We start from the raw sequence: 18,161 nt of genomic DNA on the forward strand, positions 1-18,161 counted from the left end.
CAAGATGTTCCCACACTGTTCTGTCCTGCATTGTACTGCATAAAATAAATTCAGAAGCCAGACTAGTAGAGTTGCCACTTTTAGGAGCTGTATAAAACTAAAATCCTAACATCCTTTGGCCATTAGCACTCAAGTAGCATATCCAGAAAATTTTAATTTGTTACTTGTATGCTTTAGACAAAACTCAGTTTGAATAGCTAACTACAAAAAGTAATGTGCAAATCCAGGAATTAAAGGAAATTGTGAATGGCACTAGTCTGACACATTCATGTTTAACCTCTGACTTGAGGTAATTTTGAGTTATGATTAATGAAAGAACTAGAGGATAAAAACTATGCTGTGCCTTGGGGTGACCTTGCCTGATTTACCTAGGGAGAGTTGGCTACAGCAACTCCAGTGCAGTGAAAAACTACAAGGAAGCTCAGGGAGCTCAGAGAAGACAGCAAGTTCAAACAACGGTGACTGGTATTATCTCCATTAGATCTAATGCTGAGATGAGCTGGGTTCAATGACTGGGGCTTCCATATGTCAATAAAAATTTATTAAATGACCCATTCCTGACTGGAAAGTCATCTACAGTAATTGTATCAGGATGATTTCAAGAGTAACTTTTGAAATATAAATTGCAGACCTGTGTTATCGCTCTAGATTTATGCAACATAATAGCTAAGTGGTTTCAGAAGCTGAATCCACTGAATCTCCTGCCACATATGAGATGATTAGCATCCTAGTAAAGTGCAGAGACATATTTTGTACTTAAAGTAAAAGCGAAATTAACTTTTCTATCATTTCTATAAGTGAGTAATCATATCTGCTTTTAAGCTAGGGTTTCTACAGTAATTTTATCCCTTGGAGTTACATCCATTTTCAGTCTGACATGAAATACTGGTGGGCTGCCTAAACACTCAGCACTTAATTTCTTCAACAGAAGACCAAATTTAACCTGAATATTATATATATGCATATATCTATATATATCTATATATATCTTCCATAGATCTCTGGAGATCCCTTTTTTTTTTCCTAACAAAAGGTTGAACTTGGCTCAGAAACTTTAGGGTGTAAGATACTCATCGACAGGATTCACAACAAATTGGAAAATCATCAATATAAAAAACTTATATTAAATTTTCCATTTGCTTTCTCCATTTAAAGCAATTTATTCCTAACAAGGTTTTATTGTATGTGTAGTTTTCTGTTAAAACTAAGACGGATGTCTTCAGTAGACTCTAAAGATCCCAGTGCTCCTAATTACCAGATTTGTTTCTTTTTTTTTTGATTAAACAGATTTCAGGTTTTTCTTGCCTCCTACTCTTTATCTTTCATGCCACAGACAGATTATTCTCCTCTTATTTTCTGCACCTGTTTCCATATTGTATTTACCTCAAAAGAGACAAGAAAGACAAAACCTCTCTCAAAGAAATAGCAAACGGTATCATGCCAAGTCAAATGAAATAAATGCAAGTTTGTGAAATAAAACTAAACATGCAAAAGTAAACTGACTAGAGCTAAAAAAAAAGGCAAAAGTCTCTTTGGAAGAAGAACTAGACCATCAGTTGCAGGGATGGTGAGCCTAAACATCTCCTGCCACAGCTTTGCTCTCCTCCTGCACCAATATCACCCATAATGGAAAAGTGAAATACAGCAGAGGAACCTCTGAGTCTGATCTTTACCATCCTCCTAAAATTAAATACAATGAATTCCACTTTCCTGATTGCCTGGAGCTTTATTCTGTCAGCAGAGTTTTAAAACAAAGTTGATCCTTAACAGTAAAGTTCATGAAGCCTCAACACTAGTCTTTATTGGGGTGAAATTCAAATTTTGATACAACTAACTTATGCTGAGTTTCATCACACAAAGTCTAATGGCAGTTTGATAAAGTGATGTAATTTGGCACTTCATACAGAAACTTTTATTCCAGCAGGACTATCATTCATGGGAAAATCTGATGTAACCCTTAAAGATCTAGTTGTTTCATTCACAACATTTAGATTCAACTAATTTTGTAACTTAAGCCTGACATTTCCTTGGATTTTCCTCCAGCCGTCACACACCAATATCAGTATCAGGCAAGTCAAAAAATTATCTATTAGGCTTGAATACAAGGAAACAGAGGACTGGAACACCTCTAAATTGGCTATTTTTTCAATTATGTGGAGAAAATTTAAAAAAAATAATAATAGAAAAAACTTTTCTCTATGAATTTAATACCTTTCATTGTTAGACTGAGACAGCAAGGTTTGTAGACAAATGGCATGGATATGGAAAACTGCTAGTTTCAAGATTATAATTTCTGTTTCACTTTTAATGAGAAAATAATCAAATGATTGGGAAAACAAAAAAAGCATCCAAAGATAAAAGGAAAAGAAAGAAAAGAGAGAGAGAGGGTATGGAAATGTGCACTGTCTTCCTAGCTTTATATATAAAGCAGTCAGAAAACATAGAGGCTGCCTCCCGAGTATGCTGAAAAGGGAAATCTGTGGTAACTGGCTACTCACAGTCCTGAAAATTTACATCTTGAGCTCTATGTAAGGGAAGGAAAGAGTAGGGATCAATATGGATGATACTAGACTAATCATTATTTTTTACACATTGTATTAGTGCTTGCTAGAAAAGATGATGACTGGAAACACAAAAAAATCTGACATAAGGCTCTGTCTACTGGAATCTTTACTATACCATTCACTTTAGCACACTGTAAATTTTAATCCTTTTTTGAGGACCAATCTTATAATTTAGAGAGGGAAATTATTTCCTCGCTGATCAAGGTTCAGATCAGCTTAAACTTTGATGAGAAATTCAGTTACTTCACTAAAATTACTACTTTATACATTAAATTAATATAAAGTTTTTTTATTGACAACTAAGAGAGTACCTGCACTGAAAACTGGTAAAAAAAGATAACATCAGTTCTGTGAACTGATCTACAGCTGTTGGTGCAGAAGAGTTTCGCTGCTTTTTATGGGGTGTGAGAAACATCACAGGCAGAGAGCACACAGTGCAGTGCACATCATTGTTCTGTGGGCGAAAGGAAAGTTTACACATCTGGGATCAGCAGTTTGACAATGCAGACACAAAAAATGCATGTCCTGACCACAGTTCTGTTTCTGCATGAATGTGTATATTAACACTGTCCCCAGTTTGAAGTTGCTCACTTTTTTTTTTTTTACAGTACAATCAATTTGGAGAACTAGCAATCTTGTTTAAACTGAAAAAGGTGACATCAAGTTGAACAGCTGTCAAACCCACCATCTTTTCTGAAGCCATTTCCTAGAGTTAAGTGGCCTTAAGCTATAGTTCTAATATACATATACAAATGTAAGGACATGATTTTTAATGACAGTATCTTTGATTATCTTACTTGTATGTATTACACAAAGACATAAATGTAAGGACATGATTTTTAATAACAATATGTTTGATTACCTTACATGTATATATTACACAAAGACATTCTTACATTGTTATATATATTACAGCTTTGAAATAGAAATGTTAATATGAAACAGGTATTTCCACTTATCTTCTGTAAGATTTTTCCCACGTATTTTCTTTCCTGTCATTCTGATCTCTCCTTTCTTCACCAGAGTAGAAGACCACTTACAAACAAATTTATCACCCTTGTCACTTCTCATATTGCTCTCTGTTTCACACTGATTGCAAGATTCATCACTAAGGTAGCACCTACTGTAACTACGAGGCTACATAAGCTAGTACATACTATTGTGAGGCTATAATGTACATACATTATTGTGAGGCTAAACTTCACATGTCAGAAAAAATGCTTACAATCATGGACTGTACTGAGGAAAAAATTCCAGAGCAAATCAAGAGCAAATTGAGAATATAACTTCAAATTTCTAATCTCTTTGTATTACACATCATCATCAAGATAAAAAAGTTCTGCAGTTCTTCTGAAACACATATAGGTACTAGAAATTTTGGAATTTTTCAATCAATGGTCTGCTGTTAAAAATCAGCTTTTGAATGTAATGAACACATGGGAGTAGCTGTCAATCAAAAAGCCTCGACTTGCCCTTTCAGGACTCTCCATTTCTGACACGCTTTCCCTGCTCAGTCTTGAAAAATGATCTTACCTTTCAGCAACTGCTTCTTTCTTTATCCATTCTGATCCACATGCAGATATGGCAGGAGATGCATTGCTCAGATCCCTCCCTACGTAGATTAAATGGCTTGCTACTTTAAGATCCTAGCAGTATATAGGTTCAATAGAAAGTGTCCAGCTATCTGTCTTCATGCGATGCCTTAGCAATTAAAATGCTTGCAAGAACATACATTTAAGTTTCTGAACTCAAGCTCCCTCTCAGGACAGAACCAAACACCACAGAATTACAACCTAACAACTTCTCTTGCACACTGGGGTGAAACCCCAGCCTTACAGAAACTCTTAGTGACTCCAAAGGGGAGGGATTTCCCCTTTAAGCAACTTACATTAACTCTGAATCCAGGATTAGATGCTCCTCTAGAACATGAACTACTCACTTTTTACAGCATCACGTCTGACAATAACCAGTATTGACAATACTACTCTCTTTAAGATAATTTTATCAAAAATGAGAATAAAAGAACTATGCTATATCTCATTTCTTTTATTACAATGGCTTAAAAACCTATATAAAAATAGAGGTTCTTTTTGATCTTAATAGCCATTATTTATTAAGACTGTTGAATCTTCTACATAAAGGTGCAATATTAAACAATGTAAAAAGGAACAGAAAAATTATCAAAGAAACAGCTGGGCAGGAACAAGCTGTAGTTTCAAAAGGCTTGTTATCTAGTTAATTTTATTACTAGAGTCAAGATTACACTTGCTTAAAGAAAACATGACAAATTCACTTATGGATGTTACCAAAATGATATGATCTCATCAAAATTTGACTAAGCCAGAAATCATGAACTTATAAAAGAGGCCAGATCCTGCCTTTCTGATTCATGAATGAGTTTGATACAGTAGAAATTCACCCCTAATTTAACTTTATCAACTAAGAAAGATCTATCTCACCCAAGTACTACACTCAGAAGTTTAAGGAAAGAAATATTTGGCCCACTCTCTCAATAATGCAAGATACAATTTACTCTACATAGCCAAAGCAAAGTTTTATTGATAAAAGCAGGTTTATGCAAATATTCAGCTATAAATTATTTTTAGAGCTTTGATACTGCAATGTTCAGACATATATTTAAAAATACTATTTTGTTCTTTTTGGATGATTATCAGGTATCTTATCAGATAAAGCTTTGTTCACGTGAATCTAATTATTCAGATTTCTGCTAAGTTCTTTCCTGTTTGAGTTTCTTGCAAAGTGACTTCAAACTGTTTCATTTTCTGAACAAACTGAGTGCTTCTAAACAGCTTATGCCAGAAGAGGAATAAATTAATGATCAGGATTTTAGAATACTTTTGGTCTTCAAAGGATTTAATATATAGAATTTAACTCTTCTCCTCCCTGCTTTGAAGTGGATCATTTTTAGTAGAGCAATTTAGCCTCAGGTTTCTTCAGAGCTAGTGCATTACGCTATTCTGTACAACGCAGAAGTGCTAACTGCTTAAAACATTACCAAACAATGGTAATCTGAAGACTTCTGTTTAAGAAAAAAATCATAGTCAAGTAAGCTTTTTTCTGCAAAAATTAATGTTATGTCTTTCTATTTATAGGTCCCAAGTCTAGAACTGCTATTTTATTCAAGTACTAGTCAAAGTAGAAGATGAAAAAGTTGAGAAAAAAATCCAAGGGAAAAAGGCTTAGATGTGAAAAACTCAATTTTACATAATTTTAATTACTATTGGTCTTTTTACAGTTACTCACTATACTCATTATAAACTTAGCCCATTTAAGAGAAAATCATTAATACTATATAAGCTTCTCTCATTTCAGTGATACTTCTTAGGAAAGACTGAAAAGGAAAAGGCAAATTATCTAAGTGAGGAATATCTTTTTCATTCTAAAATAACCTGAATTAATAAACTTTGAGATACTCCCAAAATTTCCAGTTGTTTTCCTACCTGTGTGCAGACAAATTACTGAGGTACAGGGTGTATTTTTCTTCAGAAGACAGCCCATCCATCATCAAGTAAAAAACGCGAAAATTACTCTGGTTGAGAGGCTGGATAATGACACGAGACTTCTCCAACATGTATGTATAAATCCTAGCTGATTGAGAAACAAACATGCAAATTAATCATTATACTGAGTGGTCTAAACTTACATATTTTTAAACCATTCACCATTTCAGCAGTTAAGAATAAACAACATTTCTTATAAAATGGTCTGAGGGGAACATATAAAATTTATTAGTACCATTCAAACCCCCATGGTTCTCCATATAAATCACATATAAAGCCCTACTTCCATTAAAATTAGTGGAAAAAAATATTATCTTACTTACTGTCTTAAAACTACTTAGTTTTAAAGATAATGATGTTGATTTTTACTCTTTTTTATTTATATATTTGATGAACCAGTTGCTGTATTTGAGAGACAAGCTATTAGTCATCTCACCAAAGTGTAGCCATGTGAGTATTGGCATCTATTCTAAGCTCCTTCTTAACAGAAAGAGAAAGATGCAAGAGATTCAAGACCTCTTGGAAAAAACACCCTTGGAAGCATTTCTTCTTTCTCTGCTGGTGAGTAAGAACACACAGATTAATAGTTCAGATTAACCACCTAACTTCTAGATGGCTACAAAGAGACAAATTCCTCTGCAGAACTGGTTATCAGCAAGCTCACTAACCTGAGCCTGGGGAAACATTGGTATCTTGGAAGGGGTGTGATGAGCTGGCTAAAGGAGAAGCCATGTGAATCAGCACAATCTGGGAAGGTGAAGGAGGATGAATCTGAATGAGACTTGCCTACAGAAATGCAGTTTACAGGCTTAAACATAACCTCAGGCCCACTAAGGTTCTGAAAGAGGCAAATCACAGAGGCAAATGAAATATTGGACCCTCAGATCCATTCACCTGTTCACAATATTACAGGCATTTTATAGATATACATGAAGAGACAGAAAGTATTTTGGGCAGTCTACTCTTCAGCCCTCCACTGGGGGTACATCACCACACAGTTCCAGATGCAAGAGACTAAGAGAACAAGGGAACATCGAACTGCAGCTGGAGGTCATGGCCTTCCTTGTCAGTGGGAACCTGATTCCAGTTCCCACTTACCCTGCCGTTTGCATATTTTATCTCACCATTACTTAAATACTAGCTGTGGTGCAAAGACCAGAAGTGTGTCCCTTCACACAAAATTGAGCACCTCCACCATTTGAACGCAGTCCATTTTGCTGCAGCTTTAGGCTTTTCAATCTCTGCAGTACAGTGGAGCTTTCACAGAGTCTTAGTGAGCATCCTTACCCGGGAAAGGACTGTTGAGTTTAGAGCATAAGGTGCACTTCTCAGCAATGGAGGAACTATATTTTTGAAGCACTGTAAGCAGAGAAGAATATTAAAGCATAGCTTCCCCTAGTGTGGGTTTCAACCAACCCATTGAGGACTCCTTCCTTTAAGAACTGGAAGTAGTTCTTGAACACATAGTTACAGGAAATGCTGGGATTAAGCACAAAATAGCACTGATTTATTCGGTACAGTCAAAACTTTTGCACTTCCAAACATATGCAGAAGCACAACTTCAGATGCCTAAGAGACCTGAATTTTGAAGGCTGCATGGGCATTTAAAGACTTTGAAAGATGGGGTTAGTTGTAGCTGAAGCATTATTTTCAGAATCAGTTCTTGACTCACAGGTACTGCCCAATGCAACGCTGAGCAAAGTTATGCAGGTTGGTGTATGAGAGTGTGTACCAGAGGCACGGTAGTTGCTTTAGCCTAGTCACTAGGCTAGAGGGCAGAATGGCATTGCTCCTGTCATCATACAGTTGCTAATATCCATAGTAGCTCATTCAGCGCTAGTTAGTTATTGCTATACCTTCTGTATTTGTCCGGTAATTTTATTTTAAATTCCACCTATTTATCTTCCCATCTTTTGAAATTCTTTAAGTTTCTGTCTATACTGTTAAATTAAACACAACAAACATGAGGTTACTTGAAATTGTGTGTTTAAGGGAACACAGCCTTTGAGAATATTGCTGAAAGACAGTGTAGAGTGGAGGGAAATGAAATGGGTGAATCTCAAACATTGTTTTAAGAAAGGTCTCAGCAGGTAAGCTCTGTCCGTGAACTAAATATAACTATGCACAGTCTCTCAAAGTTATACTCTACACAGGCCAAACCATTATGAACACATCCCAGTTAAGGAGTGCAAAGGTGACTAGCCAGGGACCTCTTCTACACTTTCTTTATGTAATAGCACAGATATGGCCTGACAGATGTGCTGGCAACCAAAACCATGCCTGCATAGCTACATAAGAGGCAGCAGACCAACAGCAAAGAGTTGCACATCTGACTTACTGAACCAAGGAGACATGATCTGGCCCATTTAATCATCCTGCAAAATATAGAAGTGAACTGCTATTATGGAATCTATATTATGAGAAGTTGTGCATCATCCATCTAGTCTTCTGCTGCTACAATACAAAAAGAAAAACAAACAAAACCCAAACCTGTGCTTGAAGTAAAAAGGCACACTTGGGAAATCATATATGATTCTGGCTCCCGTAACTTTGCAGCACATTGCAAACTGAAGCAATGCAATCTTAACCTTTCATGGCAGGACTGGCCCAGACACACACTTTCATCAGAATCAATCATTACCTGTCTGCCATTCCTACATGATAAAACAGAACAGATGAACCTGAAGGATGATTTCCATGTTTTATTGTGCTTGTAACTTATTTCTCAGCAAAACTAACCCAACCATCAATTAATTTGAAGAGTCCACTACTTCTCTTTAATAACATTTTTGTGTGCAATGTTCTTTGCTAAGGCTTTCATAACTACCACTCAGGTGGTTTTAACATTCTTGATTAATAAAAGCAAGAAAAATGTTATCAAAGGTCATCTATCATTTAACTTTGATGATGGGCAACACCACTTACTTAGATGACACAAATTAATTCACCCCTTTTCAGGTACTTCAAGTCACCTTTCACTTTAATAAGGCTAAATACAGTTCATCTCAACTAGCATCTCTAGCAGTGGGAAGACCTTTTAAAAAAAGTCAAGCTTTCAAACACCAAGAATCAAACACAGCACCATCTTAATGGTGCTAAAGGAACTCATAAAGAAAACTATCACAGTAGTACGGTTTTCTACAAAGTGAAGCATGTTTGTTGATCTGTATGTAAAATAAAAGGGAAAAAATAATAGAGTTCAAGAGCAAAGTCCTCATTTTTGTGCAGTGTTAATTGTGCTTACAAGCACAAACAAATTTGTACTTCCTTTAACAGCTCATTTGATCTACTGAGCAGCTACACAGTCAGCAAGCAGACTATCTATTAAAAGTGTGGCCAGTGAAATCTGTCTTCAGCTATGCATTCTTTGAAACTGCATTGTTCCTTCTCAAAAGATATGCTGTCCTAAACACAGTTACTGCTAAAAACAAAATAACATTTGTCAGTCCATTTCAATGCAACTTTAAAAAAAAAAAAAGAAAAAAACTTAGTCCTTGTTTTTGAAAAAGTGAAGACTGAGAAAAGCATGGCCTGGAAAGTAAGGCAGAAAAATCTGGAGAACAACTTTTTCAGACTTTTTTTTCTCTTTCTTTTTTGCGTTATTTGATGAATTGATAGAAGTCTTAATTTTCATCCTAGGAATTACGTCAACTTACCTGAAGGACCATTCTGGAAATAAATAAATAATCTGCCTTTTACTACTATGCTGTGAGTGTGAATTGTTCTCTGTGAATGATTATAATTTTTTGCCAGAAGTTCAATCTTTGACTTCTGAATTTATTTTAGAAATTTAATGAAATCACAGGCCTGTAGTTTATTCTGTGTTTGTTCTAATATAAGACTTTTTACTTTACTGCCTTATTTTATCCAGTCACAAACAACAATTACTTAATCTGGGTTATACCTTCTCCACTTGTTTGCCTGTACTAAAGCAATAAAAGATACTTAACCGCAAAGGCACTTGTGACAGAAAAAACCTCCCATTTGAACCCAACTTTGCAGTACACCTTATCAGAAACAAGAATCAGAGAAGATAAATAAAACCTCTAAATATATCTGTACTGGTTTTGCGCAGAACCACACTCAAAAGCTCCGTCCTTGTTTTCAAAATGTGGCAAAGATACAGTTTATGCAAAATGCCAAATCAAACCTGATGATGAAAATTATGGAGAGTATTTCTTTTATTTAGGTATATTGGACTTTCTGCTATAAGAATAAATCTTATGTGACAAAAGTCAAAGCATTTCTAGGGTCTAAGCATAAAAGAACCTCAGCATGAACAAGAAGTTGTCACAAACTTGACCGATGTCCTCTCAAAATGCAAGGAGTGCCACCTTGAGCTTGTCCTCTATAATAAAAATGTACACATATACTTTTCATGTCCCTTCCTTGGCAAATTGTTCTGGATCCCCACCCACAAGATCTGTCTGTTGAGGAGTTTAAACCACCTAAATCCTTTGATGGAGAAAGTCCAGTGTCACTTGGATTTTTTGTTTACAAATCAGACATATTTAGCCCAGTTTGTATCAATGAGTTATAAAATCATGGCTCAGCAAAACAAGGTATTCTGCATACTTATATTTTTCATTCATGTTTAAACAGCGCAAGACAGTAAATACTGCTGCAAATGATCTTGCAAATAAATACAGAGAATCACTGGATGGGATTTAAACCAGACAAAGACAACATGTCTGATTCTTTTCTCATTTACAGGGTCAATCTAGGACAATTTTACTCAGAGGTGATGTGTAGCAGTGGTCTACAAAAGGCAACATCTACTATGCAAATCGAACAGCAGGAACAACTGCAAATTTCAGAAATATAAAACCCATTTTTACTGCTGTACTAGGGCTTCTCACTCTTGACTGCAAATTATGTAACTTTTGGCTACCTTAGACTTAGTAAGAGTAAATGATACCATTCCTAAATAATAGTGGAATAGTAGGGCAGATAAGTAAATTGTTTATATTTTTTAATGGACCTGACTACCCTAGACTTTCTCATTTAATGCCTATAGCTTGAGAATGATTAAAACACAGAATTAGTGCACCAATAGCGACAAAATTTATATCCATCATAGAAAAGGGCTATGAATTAAACTGGCAAGTCTGGGTAAACCTGTTTGAAAACTCAAGTCCCCGCAAACTCAATATACTCAAATTAAATATATATAATATGGAGGATTTATAATATGTTAGCTTTAGGGACTGAGTTTTATTTTTACAAACTCAACTCAGATGCTCTTCAGTCCATGTTAATGTATATATCACTTTACATTCCTCCCACAAGACCTCATACATAAAAATTAAAATCACACTTTTTTAGTTTTGCTTTTCCTTTACAATTATCCTACATTCATTGTAAAACAAACCAAAAATACAGTGTTAGTAATTGCCCATGCAGTGACATTTTCACTGAAGAAACTCTCATATTTGCTAGCATATAGTGAACTGTCTCAAAAATATGAATTGTAATTCCCACTAAGAAATATTTTCAAAGAATTTTTTTAGGAAACTCTTCAGAAAGCATAAACACAATTAAAATTATTTTTTTAAAAAGAATAGATTTTGAAATGTTTATCCAATGGAACCTAATTTACTTGGAATGAAAGTGTATCTTGCCACACGGCTTCTCTATCCAAAAAGATCTGTGCAAGGAGGAAATTGTCTGTGCGTAGTTATTTCTGCATACCTCGCTTTGACACTGAGTAACTTTATGATGACTAGACAGAGTTTTCAGAATCAAACTGGAGTTTTTCTCAGCTCTCTTGTTTGTTTTTTTTTCACTAATGAATGCTTCCTGGGGACTAGCAGACTTACGCTCACTCTGAAAGCAAGCACAAATTCCATACCATCTTGCCTCTAGTGACAAAAAACATCAACATGATTCCTACTTCTTTTAGAAGAAACTTCCAATTTCAGCACTGCAGAAAATACTTGGGGTTTTTTGCCTAAACAGATTATATTATCAGTCAGTAATTTAAGGGATACTTAAAATAGCCAATACAGTATTAGGCAGAAATGCAAAACTCAATCTCTTTGTTACTTTTATTTCACAGTGATGCGACACACAGTTCTCTCAGTATATTAATCTGGGAAATAAAGAGAAATGTGATTTCCCAGGAAATATGAGTAATCAGTGGTGTCAATTTTTTTCTTGTCTTTCCCTGCCACCTAGTGGCTGCTCAGAACAACTTAAGACTGCTCACTCCTAACAAGCTATCAACTCATATGCTATTAAACATGTTCCTCTGACACTCCCTAAAGCCCCCCGCCTCTTTCACATACTTTAAAGCCCTTGCTGTCCAACTCTGTGTATGGCACACTGGGATCTCTGATCTAATAGTCTGTGGGTGATATCAAAATAAACAGATTACGTGATACTTACCTGCAATTAATGTTTTTTTTCTCTCACAAAACTGTAGCTCAAAATACTTTATAAAACAGCTGGAATAATCATTCAGTGGTGTCTTAGCATGTCCAAAGGCCTCCAAGATACAGTTTACCTGCAATAAGATGGTAAAGAAGCAATGGTTGATTTGTGATTAACAACTGGGGAGGAAGATCACTTTTCCTCTTGGAATGTAAAAAAAATCCTTGAAAGATTTTTTTCCTAAATACAAATTAAAGTAAGATAGCTCAAAATAGATGTAATTTTAAAAAATTATGTCAGAATAATGGAAGTCATGAATGCGAGGCGGAAGAAAACGGTTCACGTGTCAGCTGTATCCTTACCACTGGTTTGGATATGAGTGACTGGAGTCATGTGCCCAGAGCTGGTATGCTTAGTAAAAATACTAGAATCTTTGAAAGCAGCTTATGAAGTTAAAGTCAGTCAACACTAATAAGCAACCAAAGGAATTTACAAGCTTTATATGATGTCAGAAATTGCATGAATTATTGATTTCAAATAGAATTACTTTAGGATTATATTAGTGAAAAACTGAAGAAAAAATATATTCACACACTTTTATGGCATCTCTCACTAATGTATTTTCATGTTGCACTTTCATAGTCACAGCAATTGTTTCAAGATAGCATTAAAAAAACCCAAACAAAACCAAAACATTAAATATGCCATCTTTATTCCATGTTTTCTCCGTATTTAGCTCTTTTGTGTATAATTAGTTGCTTACGCCCCTTACACCCTGAAGGATTCCCTTCAGAACATTCCTCTGCATCCTTAGAAGTTGACTGCAATGTGGCCCAAATACACTGTTGTTCTAATATAATTTTTTTCATGAAGCTGGATGACCTAGCTGGGGAGGGAAGAGAGTTGTGGAGTGGAACAGATAAGATGTGGTTCCAATCACGAAGATAGAAGCTCTAAAAATCAAACCCTTAAGAATTATTAGTTAAACCAGATGTCTGTGCAGTAGGTGGCAGCAATAAACTAGTCAGCTTAGTTTTGATTTCAGTTCCACTCCAGTAGCATTGTTTAGAATGTATTTGCTCTTTAGAGTAATTCAGCACTTGGTTTAACCTGTGCAGCTTTATTAATGGTGCTATGCATGACTGCAGCAGAAATGAATCCAGGGTGCTGTGTTCATTAAGGCACCTTAAAAGGCACCTAAACCAGAATCTCTACTTTATTCTCCATGGGTGAAATCTGCTACATCTACCTGTGCTATCTGAAGTCAGATATTCTATCTAAGCTAGTTGTAAGGGATCCTTCTATAACCAAAAGGCAACTCTTTTTTCTTAACATGTGATAATTCTCTTCCACCTGCATTGATTGAGACTCATTGATATGTATGGCTACATCAATACTATTAAACAAAACAAGATCAGGAGCAGGACTCTAATGTAAATGGCAAGTGGCATGATAAGGCTCACATTCAGAGATCTAACATCTCTTCTTTTGCAAATCAGGCTGGACATAATGTTGTGAATGGTCCCTGGCACATGCTGTCCTCTGAACTGTGACCAGAGGATCTCTAGGAGATTTAAACCGTGCCAGGGAGCAGGGCACCAAGTGTCTGTTAGGGATTGCTGTTGTTTACTGCATAAAGTGAGTTACAGTAGTTTAAAAAGTTAACCTATTTTTAGTTGGAGAAAATTAGGCCTGGTCTGACCCCTCCAACATTAGTTTCTCTTCTTAACTGGACACTTCTTGTTCCATTTGCATGATGGACAACCATGATGGCTGTCCCTGTGAATTTTCCTGTGTTCAGGAGAAAAGTTACAGCAAAGACAATAGTACTTCTCACACCTCCTGACTCCCTGCTGTTATATTTGCATCCAAAGCACACAGTTTTCAGCTGCTTATTGACAAAGTTACTTATTTACTCACTTCTTCTACTCATTAATTAATCTGAACTTTAGGAAAGAAAAGGACTTGGATGATGTGATCTGAATTTTGCAGTCCTACTTGAATAACATCCATGGCCTGATCAGTTCAAAACTGTAAGTAAACCTGTGTAGGTAGTAAATAAAAGAATACACAGTAGAAATAAACACAGTTTGTAGATCTGGCTCCTGGGTTTAAAAATACAGTAAAAATGCACTGTCCCTATATAATGGTATTATTGCAACACTAGACTTTAAAACTCAGAAAAAGTGAGAAAATAACAAGAATATTCTTAACATTGCATGTGAAACCTAGATTAAATGTCTCATTTTAGGAATACAATCAAGGAACCAGATAACACCATGAAAAACACTAACATTGCAATTGCATGACTCCATGAAGTAAAATAAAGGTACAGCTTATTCATTTGTGGTGTTCTCAATGTCACCAGGCTTATTTCATGTCTTAAAAAAACATAAATGCAAAGCTCTTCTAAAATCCACCCAAAATCCACAGGATTTTTATTACTTTATCATCTGTAATGTACAAACTATGAATCACTGTATCTGTAGCCTTTCCCACATCCCAATAATCCTGATTTGTAGGTTGCCTGTTAGTGGCAGTTGTACTTCCAATATATTTTATCATCATTCTGGACTGAATCATGCATAATTCAGGAAGAAAGCATGTTTTGAGTAATTCATATGACACTACTAAAACCTCACAATGAACAATTCTAGAGTTCTGTTGAACGTCATGCATGTGGCAAGTGAAACCATTAAAAGTACCCCAAAAAGACCTTGAGTTGACTGTAAGCCTTCTAGAAGAAGATCATCAGAGTAGGTGAAAGAGGCTAAACTTTTTTTTTAAAGTATGAAACTCAGAACTGACCTATGACAAGGCAGACTGTGCCAAAACTTTCTGTGTAAATCTGTCTCTGAGCTGGGATCTCAAAAGAGAAATTTCATTGGGAAAGGCAATTTTTTAAAAGAATTTGAATTGGCAATTTATTTAAAATGCCAGTATGAACCTTTGTAGGAAATCAAATATGGGGATACAGAAATACATATTTTGGAAATTAAATATGACCGAACAAATATTCATAACTCTTGCCTATTTCTTAAATATATTTAGTACATAAATACAGAGCCATATAACTGTTTAATCCTTGCATTTTTCCTGCAAGTTACACTTTCTATCTTACCTGCTATTACTTCAGATGTCTCAGCTCTTCTTATACTGTTCAGAGAAGCACCACCACACCATACAGACAAATTTATTTATTTACTGAAGGCAATTAGTATCCATTTTGGAAACACTTCCTTATCACACAAATGTTTCCTATTCACTGAAAGACTGGTTTCCAAAGTCACCAAAACACATAGAAACAAAACTGCCTCCACTTTTGAATCAATATGAGCTTAATCTTGTTCCCATTCAGGGAATGAAATTGAGGGAAAGAAATTTCCTCTGACTTCAGTGGTGAAAAAAAAACCCTTTGTGAATTTCTGCAGAGCAGATGCCTTTTTCCTTACAGTTCAAATATCTTTCCCTTTTCAAGAAGCTACATTTTTGCTTTGTTCTACTCAGTGATCACAATGCTACTTACTTGTTTTATCTTTGTATCGAAGGTATTTCTGCTGGAGCTGGCTCTGCAAGTGAGGTGTTTCACTATCTGTTTGCAGGCTTCAGTCTTCCCAGAACCACTTTCTCCACTGCAAGATGACAGTCAAGGAAGAGAGGGAGGAATCATTGTTAGTTTCACAACTGAGTTGTTCTTTATATTCTCTGCTAGCTGTGTTTGAATAGATTTAAGTTAGTTCCATCAACCTTTCATTTCAAATAACAGCAGGTTTATGGATGGCAAATAAAGAACAGAACGTAGGAGAGAGACTGGCTGACTGACTATGTTCATGAGGGCTGTCAGAGCTGTCAAGATATATTGTTTTGTACCACAAGTCAAACCAATCAAATCTAAAGTTTTCAAGCCATTTTGAAGGTATTTATAGCATAGATGTTATCTTTATCTTTTGTCCAGCAAAGCAGCCCTCTTATGCTGCCTAGTTGTCTTTGCAGATGGGAAAATACTACTGTGGTAATGATGGGAGTCAGAAGAAATGGAAAGGGGAGAATACGAGAGGAAGAACGGAAAGAAAATAGGAAAGGAACAGGAAAGAAGAGGATAATTGATTTTACAACCTGCCCTGTTTCTGCAGTGCAATACTGTTCGGATCACTGTGATTCCTTGTTCATGATGTAGAATAAATATTCAAAAGAATGAGAATCTCTGACAGGGAAAGTGAGCAAAGAAAATAAGGGAAAGGCAAAAGAACAACAAAGGTGTGAAGAAATAACAGAGAAGTGGAGAGATGGAGGCAGGAAGCAAAATCAGTGGTGCACTTCAAGCATAAGGAAGGAAGGAAAAGGAAAAAAGAGATGGAAAGGATAAAGCTAGTGAAGCCTTATTAAGAAATCCATGTAAGAATTTCTTAATTGAATTATAAGAAGCTGTTTTCTTTATAGACAACTGAACCAAACAAAATGCAATTTGATGCTCCTCTTCCTTTATTCGCTTGATCAAATTTAAAAGGCTATTTCTACAACAGCCAGTTAGATTTTTAACAGGTACAATGGCCATGATGGCTGGTCAATCTGTTACCTGTGTAGTTTAGTTTCTGAAAATGAGATGTAGCAAAATGCAGTATCTGTCTGACCGTTGCTTTATCTATTGAAATATCACTTCAGAGGAGAAATCAATTAAATAAGGAAGAAATAAAAGAGGGAAGGATAAAAAGGACTTCATACTCAGCAGTGGGATCTCTGCAGTATTTAATCTCATTCAACTCTCATGGGACATACATGCAGCTCTGGTGAATATCCCATTTGTTCACCTGGAAAACATTACTCTTACATGACAAGGCATCTCATTACTATATGTGATGAGTCAAACTGCTTTTATCTGTCTTGTCCATGTTTCTATAATGAGGTGGTTCTGACACCAGACTTCAAACTCCTATCAGCATTAGTAGGAGGTTTATGGTCCAAGACTGCAATGGTTGGCATCCTCAATACATGTTGATATATCCAATGAGATTCATCTGCAGGTCCTGAGGGAGCTGGCAGATGAAGTTGCTAAGCCACTATGCACAATTTTTGAAAAATCATGGCAGTCAGGACAGGTCCCTGATGACTAGAAAAAGAGAAATATAACACCCATTTTGAAAAAAGGGAAAGCGGAAGACCTGGGGAACTACAGACCAGTCAGTCTCACCTCTGTGACAGGCAAGATCATGGAGCAGATTCTCCTGGAAACTATGCTAAGGCACATGGTGATACGTAACAAAGGAGAAATCATGCCTGACAAATTTGGTGACCTTCTACGAGAGGGTTAAAGCATTGGTGAAGAGGCGCAGAGCCACTGACTTCATCTACCTGGACTTATGCAAAGTGTTTGACACTGTCCCGCACAACATCCTTGTCTCCAAATTGGAGAGACATGGATTTGATGGATGGACCACTTGGGGTATAAAAAACTGGCTGGATGGCCGCACATGGAGTTGTGGTCAAGGTCTCATTGTCCACATGGAGACCAGTGATGAGTGGTGTCCCTCAGGGGTCAGTACTGGTGTGATTTACAATATAAATGTTGGTTTCTTATAGCTGTTGGTTGGACTGCCTTACGAAGGTGTAAGATAAGTTAGCATCGAAGCAGAAAAGCATTCTTCTGCAGTAAAACTTCCATAGAAGGCATTATGAAACAGACAAAGCAAAGAAGGCTTATTTCTCT

The 18,161-nt window shown here is 36.0% G+C and overlaps 1 protein-coding gene across 5 annotated transcripts in view; it reads right to left on the reverse strand.

Moving 5' to 3' along the window:
* MYO16 (myosin XVI) overlaps nt 1-18,161 on the reverse strand; it is a 360,734-nt gene that overhangs the window by 139,163 nt on the left and 203,410 nt on the right. For all 5 annotated transcript variants that reach the window (XM_027675110.1, XM_027675112.1, XM_027675113.1 and 2 more), the window contains exons 14-16: nt 15,984-16,089; nt 12,473-12,590; nt 6,026-6,173 (exon numbers count right to left, since the gene is read on the reverse strand). In XM_027675110.1, coding sequence (XP_027530911.1) covers nt 6,026-6,173; nt 12,473-12,590; nt 15,984-16,089 — 372 coding nt within the window. The remainder of the gene's footprint in view (nt 1-6,025; nt 6,174-12,472; nt 12,591-15,983; nt 16,090-18,161) is intronic.

This window comes from Neopelma chrysocephalum, unplaced genomic scaffold (genome assembly GCF_003984885.1).
Source record: "Neopelma chrysocephalum unplaced genomic scaffold, ASM398488v2 Primary Assembly neopelma1_25, whole genome shotgun sequence".
Classification (NCBI taxonomy): Eukaryota; Metazoa; Chordata; class Aves; order Passeriformes; family Pipridae; genus Neopelma; species Neopelma chrysocephalum.